General features: G+C 39.7%; 1 protein-coding gene across 4 annotated transcripts in view; it reads left to right on the forward strand.

The window, feature by feature from the left end:
• The window catches only part of LIMA1 (LIM domain and actin binding 1), a 1567671-nt gene that overhangs the window by 1437740 nt on the left and 117923 nt on the right, over positions 1-12008 (forward strand). For all 4 annotated transcript variants that reach the window (XM_044083484.1, XM_044083485.1, XM_044083482.1 and 1 more), the window contains 2 exons: positions 2769-2917; positions 10891-11001. In XM_044083484.1, the coding sequence (XP_043939419.1) occupies positions 2769-2917; positions 10891-11001 (260 nt within the window). The remainder of the gene's footprint in view (positions 1-2768; positions 2918-10890; positions 11002-12008) is intronic.

The following is a 12008-nucleotide window of genomic DNA, read 5'->3' on the forward strand; positions in this document are numbered from 1 at the left end:
CTTTAAAAGTCTTAATAATGCTGCAGTACATTAATGCTTACTGTTTTGTTTAGCTAGAAATAACAGCTGTATGTCTGGTTTAATTGTTCATAACACTTAAAGATACATTTTTAATAAAACAACTCATATGACTAAGTTTCCATTGGAGAGTCTCTAGCCATGTCATCCTTCTGCATTTATGGCTGGTGTGTGGTCACTTGAGTTCTAACTGGGGGTGGGGGAGGTGTATACTGTGGAAGGATGTGCAGTCTAATACTGGTCATGCCCTATACTGGGAAGGTGTGTATGTCTTTCTTAAAGCAGTGCTCCAACCCACCCATGCCCAAGCTTTGAGGGCTCATTATAATTTCGATGGAGTTACTTACAAGGACTACACACACATATTGAGTTGTAGAAATTCACTGGACTGCACCAGCAGTAATGGTAGGATGAGAGGAGAAAGAAGGCCATCAGAGCCACAAAGTTTCTAAAGTTTAATTTTAGAGCTGTAGGACATGTTTTTACATTATTTAGATGTAGTTTACTTGCATGGTCTCCAGGTTCTTTTTTTTTTTTTTTTTTGGTAACCTAGGAGACAAGGAGGTTAAATAAATCTATTTGGTTGCTTGCATTATAGAAGAGAGTCCACTGGGGTTCAGGTTCATACTTACTACATGTAGCATATGCATTACTCATTAACTTATTTATTACAGTTGACATACTGTATACATTTTTGAGGGGGGCAGGTTCATTTTTGCTTTCCCTGTGATTAAGATTGCTTATTATTCACAGAATAAAAATATATTTGCTCATTCGCTGTCTTATGAGTCACATCCAACTCCTACACTGACCCCACAGATAGCCACCTCTACCCACAGACTTTTCAAGGAAATGGATGTGGGTTGCCAGGTCTTTCTTCCATATCAAACACACATGCACTCACACCTACGGGCAATTTAAAGTCTCGGAGTCGCCTTTGGAATGTGGGAAGAAACCAGCTCGCCTTGTGAAAAACCCATGTCAACAAAGGGAGGATATGCAGACTCTGCACAGAAGGCACCCTAGCCAAGAACCAAATCAGAGAATCTTGCTGTGAGACAATTTGCATATAAATGTTTCACATTTCTGATGTTCAGCATGTACTTCACCAAAATATTCATATTTTTATGGCATGTATAGTACAGGGTCAGCATCATTTCTTGGTGGTTGATTCTGTGTCTGTTTAGAACTGAAAAAGACCTAATTTCCTTTATTCCACAAGAACTATGCATTAAGGATATGTTCAGTTCTGTACTCTTGGGGTTCTTGTTTCTGTGGATGGAGATCTTGTAAATCCAAGGAGTCGTAGTGTCTCGGTCTATAATTATTTGTTTTGTTTTCTTTGTAAACAGCTGTGTAAAAAAATTCCAAGTAGTAAATTGTATTTACAAAACTTCATAGTAAATTTTATTTTCAAAACTTCATTGAGCAGTGATTAGCTGCATGATACTGGACATTATGAAAAAAATTAACTGGTAGAAACTAAGAAACTGGATGCCTTCTGGTAACAAAACTGATGGTTTTGTGTTTTTCCTGACCTGGGGCATTTTTTATATATTTGCCTCTGTCAAAGGAAGAAATGTGTTTATAAATTGTGCAGCTGCTCTTCTTTTTCTTATGTTTCCTTATCCCAAGCAGTAGCTGGGGATTAGTTCACTTATCTGATTGGAAATCCATCCTGGTTAACAGAATAATGCATTGTTGTTGTTGTTGTGGAAGGCTGAGAGCTTCATTCCCCAAAATGTGTGCTGCTTTAATTAAAGGTGTATTTTCAATATTATATTACATGCAGGTAGTAGACGTGCCTGGTTCACCCCACCCACCCACCCGTACAGGATGGCCATGAGTACCCAGTATATATATGGTGATTATAACCTAGTTACAAAACATTAATGTTAATTCTTGTGTTTTGCACTGTGATTTGCCAAGCGTTGTCACATTAAGTATCAACAGGCTGTGTGGCATTATGATGCTGGTCTTTTAAATGTAAAAATAAATACACAAATAATTTACTAAGTTCTTGTTGTGATCAGCAGTAGAAATGCTTTGTTTATGGCCTTATAAATTGTTTCTGTGGTATTTACAACAACATCCGTGCAAGGAGGAAGAACAGATTGATTAGGATTTCTGTGTCAATGTCAGGAAAAAATACAAATTCAGAGAGGTGCCATAACTAAAGACTGCATTTATACATGGTAGCATTCTCTCAAGTAAACTCTGTCATGATTCAGTATAAGATACCCTAGGTTGTATGGAGTGAATATTAAATAAAAAAAAACGCTCTTCCAATTTTGATACCTTTTATACGTAACTGTTAGGTTTGGACTGCTTGCTCTGGCTGTAGATTTTTCTTTTATTCAGTATGCATAGTAAAGCATGTCCCTAGGCAGATGCAATAGAATACCTGACTAGAAAAGCCCTTGACAAACAAGGAAATGTGTGTACAAAAATAATTCTGAACCTCCCATAAGGTATACTTGGAAGTATTATTTTCAGGAATAATTTACATGTGTGCCAAGGTGCATCCAAATGAGGTGTTTGTAAATTTTTTTTGTTGCTTATTTATGTACTTGTGAGGTCATTGAAAGTCTCTTCTACAGATTAGGTTCAGTAAACAGTTGCTAAGCCTTGCTTCAACATATGTGTGTGTGTTGATGCTTGATCCACAGTCCTTACACATTGCATTTAGTGAGGAGGCTAAAAGGAACAGAGCGTTAATTGTGTGTGTTTGATTGTTTTGCTATATTCAGGAAGTGCATCGCCTCTTTCCAGTCCAGGAGCAGTAGATTTAAAGAAGAACACAGAACTTCAACAGTTACATGACAAGTCCTTGCTGAGAGATCGAATGGCCAAGTACCAAGCTGCTGTCTCCAAACAGGGCCACCCTGCGTCAGCTGCTGTGAGTTTTTAACATGTTGTTTGTCTGTTCCTGTATTTCACATGTCCTGCTTTTTAATGGTACCATAGTTTGTCTTGCTTTGCTTCCTTTGTAAGGCCATAAGTGATGCTTCTCCACATTGCACTGTCCTCGACTGCCAGCTGCTGTGTATGTCACTTCTCTTTGTATTCGTAGCAGCAAGTCTCTTAGCTGCTATGAGTTAGGCATAGTGTTATTGTTTTTAACCTCAGATTTTGCCTTGTTTCTCCAAGATTTACTGATTTTCTTCCAATTTTCCTTATAAAGATAGATGTGTTCAGTGCTGTATATATTCTTAAGTAATCGAAATAAGCTGTACAAAGATTTCTTATCACTAACTGTGCAAGTTTTAGTATCCAAAGACCTTCTATTCCAAAAACTAAGAAAGTGGTGGTCTTTGGGCCCATCTATTATAATTTTTAAAGGCCAGCATTAAGATTTTTAATGCTCAGAGGCTGAGGTGTGTGCATATCAGGACAAATGCCTGGGAAGCAATACCATAATGTTTAGAGAATGACCTCTGCATGACCTCCGAATAATGACACAAATCCCAGCTGCTTCTGAAGTTGTAATTAAGTGTTCCAGTGCATGCCTTTTGCAGTGTTCTCTGAATCTAGTTCCTTCTTTAGTTGCTGTTGCCTTTTTCCTCCAACCATTGTTGTCACCTCTGGTAGCATGTAAAGTGTACAGCACATATGGAGTTGTCACACTAATGTTTGATTATTACAGGGATGTGTTGCTGCTAGGTAATGGTGGGACAGCTGAACTACAGCACTGATGTTTTGTTTTTGTTTTTTTGGGGGGGGGGGGCTGCATGGCAAGTTTCTCCAGACTAAACCTGCGCTAGAAAGATTTCTCATACCAGGAAAAAGTGATGAGGACTATCCCACACTTGTGCTGTCCCTTATCTGTACCAGGTGTGGCTCGCTCTGCAACCATTTCATTCCCCTTCTCTGTCGGACTACCACTGCCCCACCTCTCTAGAGTATACGTTTTAATTAATTGTCAAGAGAATTAATCGTACCTTTAAATGGTAGTGCTGTCATTTTCTTATCAGTTTAAAAGTTCTGTAAAGTGTTTTGCATAAGAGGCTTCCAAGAAAACCCTCCTTGGAATCTTAAGTTTTGTGTTAGAGAAGCTAAGATTCGCTCCAGTTGTGTACATGTTTTGGGGCTGCATTCATACCAAGTGATGTTTACACATGTTCTGAAGTGACATTTTGCTCCACTCATTCAGGGATACTTAAAAGTACAACATTAATGTGAGTAGTTTCCTTAAAACAATACATCTTCCCTTGTTAAGGGTATGGGAGGTGCATTTTAATGCATTGCAGGACAAGGCAAGTCTTGTGTCCAGTGGGTGAAGTTTAAGGGTGTAAAGGTGAAGTAAAATGATGGATGATGGTACTGAGGTGGAGGTAAAGAATGAGGGGGATGTGATGAACAGGTAGATTTGATAATCGGAGGTCACATATGGTAGTTCAGTCTAACAAGCAATAAAGTTAGGATAGGAAGACACTGGTTTCTTACAAATTTAGTTGCATTTTACCTGAGAATGTATGTCCAGATACTAAGGTTATGCAAGTATTTTTCAATGTGAACCATAGTTTAATTGCTGTCCTCAGCACTCACCAGTATTTTATCAGCAGTCTCCTCCTGACTTTAGCAAATAAACAAATACATTTGGTTAGCTTGTATTAACTTCAAGTCACATAATAACTGCAGTTAGTGCTGTTAGCATGTGCTTTTATTGAGACAGTGATGATGACTGTTCCATTTATTGACAGTATTTTGTCATTTCAGCCTTCTCCAGTATCTCAGAGTGGCGAATCAATGACTGTGACCCAGATGATCATGTTCCATTAGCTGCATGATCGCTGGGTGGGGATGGGGCAGGGAGGATGGAGGTGATCAGCTATTGCTGGTGTGAGGGAGATCAGTGCAGGTCACCTCTTGGATAACACCTAGAGAGACCTGTGGGTGTTGTCTCCATGGAGAATGAGCCTTCTGGGAACTTATCACCCAGCAGTTTTGCATTAATTGGAGAATATATGTGACAGTGCACATACGCCTCCCATGGAAGGCAACACAGTGGAGATCAATAGAGCAGCCACTGAGGTCAGAAGTTCCAGGTGTTGACGGGGAGTCAGCTGCATCCGGTGAACTGGCCCCGGTCCCTGTCACCTGTCTCTTGCCTCTCTGGGAAATAAATGCACTGATTTGACCCTCCAACCAAAGACTGCATGGACTTGTGGAGCTGTTACCAGGCTGGAAGATCCTTAGTTCCCACCCAGAGAGAGGAGCAAATGATTGGTCAACAGGGTAAAGGAAGGGACAAAAAATTCAATTCAGATGACTCCCAGATGGCTTTGACTGAGGTATTGATTTGTTTGTCTACATGTGATGTTGCCATTTACCAACTTGATCATCTATCCCCGACCCCCATGGCTCACTTATTTCCTCATCACTCCTGATGTTATTTCCCCTTAATCACCTCCTGTCTCCAGGAGGATTTTTCTTTATTTGTATCTCACAGTTATGTACAGGTGCTAAAGGAGTGGAGAGTGTGGTACTGACAGGTTGTTGCAGATGACTTGTTTACATATAATTATGTGTCCACCACCACCACTACCCCTGGCAGACAACGGGCACAGTGTAATGGCTGTAGTAACAGGCCAAGTAGAGTGCCAAAATCATGATCCCACTTACTTGCCTTTTAGCTAAGTTGCAGCACACACCTAAGTAGGCCTTAGTACTTGAAATTTTCACCGCACATGCTCAGGCTAACTCCTGGTCATCTGCCAGGTGGCATGTGAACTGTGTGGATAAACTGCCACCCTACTCAAGGATAGGTTTGCTGGCATTGCCCTTTCATATTTTAATGGTTCCTGTATCACACCCAGTATGCTTGTTCGAATCATAATTCTTCTGCACCACAGAACAAGATACTAGGACTGCATTATGGAACTAACTAAGCAGTTAGTAGCAAACAAAAATACTGCAGCAACATTAAAACAAAATAACAGGAAAACAGTTATAAATGATAAAAGTTTTTATTTTCAGAATTTCACTAGATGCTTTTCGATACCTTAGTCTTAGTTAAATGGAGAAGCCAAGTGAATGGTTTCCATTGAGTTTGAAGGGGAGACATGGGCAAATGGGTTAAACTGTAACAACAGGTTTTGCTTATGTTTCTCAGACGTGGAAGTTCGTCTAATGTTCATGTGTAAGATCACTTTTAATCAGTGGTTATTTCTTTCTCCAGTGTTGTTTTGCAGAGGAGGTTAAGACAGGCTAAGGCATAGAAAAAGCATACTTTAGTCTGTGCTGTAGGGTCAGTGTGTCCTGGGATCAGGTGAAAATGGGCTGACGGTGCAGCACACAAGCCCTGGCAGGTAAATCATTTTATTTATCCAGTAACAACCCTTTGGGAGAAGGGGGTCATCAAGAGATGACACAGAAACCATTTTTGGTGGTTGATCTTGTTGGGAACTGTGAAAGATTGCGACAGCCTGTAGGGTGGAAAAGTAATGGATTTCAGACAAGAAATTTCTGCCAAAACCCATTAGGAATTGTTACAACCCAAAAGGGCATGGTTGCCTCATTGACTGGATAAGTGACCAAGAAAGGATATGGTCACGAAGAAATCTTTTTTAATGTGTTACGTTATTCACTAAATTTGTCTTGTATGGCAAACACTGTTTTGGTATTCTTGTTAATTAATGTTGTTGTTGTCATTAGCTGTTGCAGTGATTCCAATTCAAACAGTACCATTAGTCATATTCAAGGGAAAAAGAGGAAGAGTTTTGTACATAAGTGCTTTAAACTATTTAACACAGAAACATGTAGAAAACTAATAAAAAACAAAAGAAGAGCACACTCACAAATAGAAAGAAATAAAATCAAGCCCACAACAAATAACCCTTTGAATGATTTAAGAAATTTTACAAATATGCAAACCCAGTTTTTCATAAAATCACATAATAATTAACACTGACTTTCCCTGAACAAAACAGTGACCATTTAAGTATAATGTGCTGCAGTTTTTTCTAAGTAAGTAATAAAGTACTTAAGTACTACATATTGATGCTCTTTGTTGACATTTAAGTACTATAAATAAAATTCAGCCTTTAATTTCAAATAACTAGAAAGTGAGACGACATCATTCAGTCCTGGTGAGTTTGTGGCGTTGACCCTCATTTGCCACATAAGCTCTTTTATACTGTAAAAACGACTCAACTGGACCGCCCCTACTGTTTTGATCCACCTTATCAGTAGACATAAAGCTAAAACAATGGTGAGGAAACTGATTAATGTGTTTCACTAGTGCATTGTTAGGATTTTCCTTATTAATGTCATGCTTTAAACTGTTTGCAAGAAAAGTTTTATAAAGCATGTTTTTCCCACTCACTTTTTTTATTTTATTTACTATATGAAGCAGGCTGGTACACTGTCCCATACTGAAGTTTAGCAATCACATTTTTGTTGTACAGGATTTGATACCAGTAGCATACAGTGTTGCTGTTTTTATGTTCTGTCTCAGTGTCACCTGATGTGTCATGCTGGGATGCCAATGTATTGCACATTATGGACTGGATGTCCTGTGGTGTGATAATTGAAATCAACCTGTATTAAGTTTCTAAAAATATGACTCCCCTATGGTGAAACTGAACTATGACCAGAAGGAAGAACCAGTTGCCACTGTCCTGTCTAACCCCCCCCACACACACACACCTTGGGAGGAGTTGTGGTCATGATTTTGGTCCTTACACGCGCACGTGTGTGTATCATATGTATGTAAATGTCGGGGGGGGCGTACACACACACACACGTGTGCATGTTCAGTCTAGTGTATATTATACTCATATTTATATCTAAATGAATATAAAGTAAAAGATAACATTTTCCATGTTTCCTAAAAACATACAAAGCAGAATTACATGACAACACACACACTGGATTGCATTTCTTTTAGTTGCAATGCATTAACCTGTTAAGAAGGAGGCATTAATAGATTATTTCAGCTTGGCTGTCTTGCTCACATTTTTTATGTTTCCGTTATATGTAGTAGATGGAAGTTGTTAAGGCTTTTACTCAGTATCTTCTAAAACCTCAGGATGTGAATAATAAGTGTGAATCATTAGAGATGTACATTGACACACTTAGTGTCATCTGTGTCATTTTAATGTCTTTGAAGGACTGAATCAACAGATGCCTGCTAAGCGCACACACACACACACACACACACACACACACACACACACACACACACACACACACACACACACACACACACACACACACACACACACGGGCATCTTTAATGTTAACCTAGAAAGGATGTGGGAGCATGTCATGAATTATGAGCTTTTCCTTTATCTTAACTGCATCAAAAGCTTAGAATGTTGAGACACTTGAGCTGACCCCAGTCAATTGAGTTTCTTTCCTCAGTGACTAAACCTTAAGGGTCATAAAGTGCTGTAACAATGCTGAAAGTTTCTGGCAGACTGCCAGGGTGGCTCACAAACTGTGGACAGTGTTGGTGATAATCTGCCATTCTGGAAGGGAGGCTACAAGCGGGTGCTGACATCAGTGTTTCAGTTCTAATCATTGACAGATCTTAATAAGTAACAAGTTTATATGGCACCAGAAATGTATTGCTTTCGCAGGAGTATTTCCTGATTCTCTCATCCCCCTTGCCTGTACTCATTTTTTTAATATATATTTTTGTGAATACACTTCCTTTCTGTACTCGTGTTTTTTTTTTGTTCCCAGAGTAAAGTTAAAGGAGCAACGAAATGCTGGATCTTGTATGTAACACCCCATCCCCACCCCCACTCCACCACAAGGGTGATCTGTTCAGGCTAGTTAGCAGCACAACACAAGACATTGTAGGGAAAGAGGTAATAATTGTATATGCATAACCTTTGAAGACGCCAAGGTTGTTTTGAATACCTTATCAAAAGAAATCCAGAAATGTATCATTTTTTAATTTATTTTGCTCTTTCTTTCATACTGACAACTGTCACAAAGCACCACTTCCTTTCCTGGGTATAATGAGACTCCAAGTCAGCTCTCGGTTCTATGCTCGAATTTGAACCAGGGTCAGCGAGGATCTTAAGGACATCTGGGGGGGTGGATGTTGCTGTCCTGCATTAGGCCATTTTTTTATTTATTTTTTAATGACCTACCCCTGTTTTAATCTCCCCCCTCCCTTGCAGAACCAGTAGTTGCATCAAGGGTTGGGTATGCAATGGAGACGTGCAGCGTATCACCCAGCCTCCATGGCAGCTCAGCCATGTCTCTACCCTTCCCCCCATGTGGACTACATCTCCCAGGGCAGTGTCTCCCACCTCAACTAGGAATCAACACAGGAGATGCCCAAAGGAATACCCTTCCCACCAGGGATGATAGTGCCTATCCCTCCCTGCTACTCCATCAGTCACCAGAGCTACTAACTGAACCTGGGTTGGCTGGGCTGTACTCAGGGGGTTATCCCTCTATATCACCAGAGTGGCAGGTGCCTCAGTCTGATGCATTTGTCAGTTTGATGTAATACTGCTTTGGTGGCCAAGTCTCAGAGCAGAGAGCAATGTCGTGTGGGATTCAGTTATTTATAGAGTAGTCTTAGAGCAGTGTTGATACTTGGTAGGGGGAGGATGTTTGCTAGAAACCAGCTAAGGTCTACAGGAAGGAAAATAACTTTGAGAGAACAGGATAGGCCAAGCAGTCATTTTTCTTCTAGTTAGTTAATTTTTGTATAGGAAAAGGATATGCTCCTTAAACATATCTGCCTTGGTAAAGATGTCTGTGGCTGTACTAACCAACATGAAAGAAGTGATCATAAGCAAGCATAACCTAATACCTTCTAATACACATGACTTGTTCTCTTGTTACCTCACCGGCTGATCTGGAGATGTATCAGATTGGGAAGGAAAGTGTCTATTCACTGCACTTGATGTGCCTGTCAAATGGGCTTCACTCTGGTTCCAAAGCTGGTAGTGGGACATGTTACTGACACAAGAAGGGTGTAGAGAGACCCCCCCCCCAAAGCTGCATTCTCCTGACAATCAAAAATAAACAAATAAATTAAAAACTTAGGAAAAAACTCTCACCTTTAGTAGCACTGTGGCCCTAGTTGGGGAGGCCCATTCATAAGGATAAGTGATTAACTTAGTGCTGCTTCACAGGAAGGTCCAAAACAACATAGAATATGTTGGGTGGACTAGCCTTTAAATGAGCTTAGTATATTGTAGTGTAGGGCTAGGGGATGTGTTTTGTGGACTGTGTTTTGGAAGTGGGTTGGATGTCTAAAAGATGTTGTTAGTATGTGTACAAACTATAACACGTGCACACATGTGAGCACGTGCGCACACACTTTTTACTTTTAATGTCTGTGCTTACTTTTGGCCTTTGATAAGTTCATTCTTGAATCTTTGACTACATCTTGGTTGCAAGATTCCAGATTGGTAAGTCTGGTAATACTCAAGTAATCATGTTTTTCCATGTGAAGAGACTGGCTCTGAAACTTCAGGATTTTCAGGGTGAGCAAAGTTGTTTAGGAGCATCAAATACATTGATGTGGTAGTTTGTGATGGAGAAAGTGTCAAGATATTAACTAGAAATGTTGTACTTATTCATTAACCAGGTAAACCCACAAGGTACAAGTGCCTATTTTCAGTGGCAACTGAGCACTGTATGGTAAGACTAAGGTAGCCGATCCCATTACCACTGGATGAAGGTCATTAGCAGATCAAATCCTTAACCCACTCTGTCAGACTGACAAGAGTTGTTTTCTGTGCTTAAGTCCTAATCCTTTTATGTTGTAGTGATTGTGTTATATTTTGCATAATTCAGATGTTACCACTCTATTTTGTTCTGGGCTAGGCTATGGTTTTGTTGTACATTTTGCTTATGATGCTGTTTTAATAATAGTGGGCTGTTTACTTTTTGTAGCATGACTTAAGTGCCATGGACCATGAAGTTAAACACTACAAAATGGAACAAAAAGAAAATGTGCCACCCAATCTTTTGGAACTTTCCTCACCTCGAATGGAGGTGCAGAAGGTAGGTTTTGAAATCCTAATAATTTAATTAAAAAAAAAAATGTGCTTAGACTGCTTTTGTGAAGCAGTGTTTTTTTTTCTGTTCTGCCAGTGTTATCATTTTTGATACAGGGAAATAGACACCTGAACATCTTTGCACAGCAGTCAAATGTCTTTGTTGTGGAAAATCCCTGTTCTCTTCAGAATGTAACCATGTCCCCATAAATTGTGCGTTTCTTACAAAGTATTGATTGCAGTTGATAAACAGTGACACATTTTGCAGTTACCGTCCTATTTTTTCATCAAAAAATACATGTTAATGTGCATTTCCTTTTTCTGCCAAAGTGAACAGTACTCCCATTTAAAAAAGAAAAAAGTGCCCAAACTTGGAGCATGTACCCCTGATTCATGAAGGTAATGGTTTGATAACTGTCTCATTAATGTTTGTGAGCCCCCCCCCCACCCCACAGCACTCTGTTTCTTTTATCCTTCATGTTCCAGAATTTTCTTCCTCTTGACTGATATGTCCATTGAGTTCCAGACTCATCCCCAAGCTGTGCCTAGCAGGCCTTTCTTGTATAACGCACCTAATTGTCTATGTTATATTTTTTTCCACATCAGTCACATCAGTGCTGCTGTATGCCATACAGGGATGTGTGTCCACTAAGTGGCCTTAATGTGTTCTGCCACTGATCATTGTTTCATCCATTATATTGTCTAGCACCTAGGATCAAACTGTGGTAGAGAAGGGAAAGTCTGGCAACTTGAAGCAGGGGATCTACCTTAAAAAACAGCAGTGGCTCACACTTGAATATCGTTACTAACATTCTGTACATATTACATTACCTTTTCTGTGGTGCTTCGATGTGCCAGCAGTGTACACAATTACAACAAGGGAAGAAAAATGTAGTATCAAAATGCGGAAGTGTTTTGAAGTTCTGAAAATTCTCATGGATGTAATGTGAGACTTGCACCTGGTAATTTTCAAGTAGCTAACAAACCAGCCTGATCCTGTGCAAATTTCTATTC

This window comes from Protopterus annectens, chromosome 9.part0 (genome assembly GCF_019279795.1).
Source record: "Protopterus annectens isolate FY-2018-M chromosome 9.part0, PAN1.0, whole genome shotgun sequence".
In the NCBI taxonomy this organism is placed as follows: Eukaryota; Metazoa; Chordata; order Ceratodontiformes; family Protopteridae; genus Protopterus; species Protopterus annectens.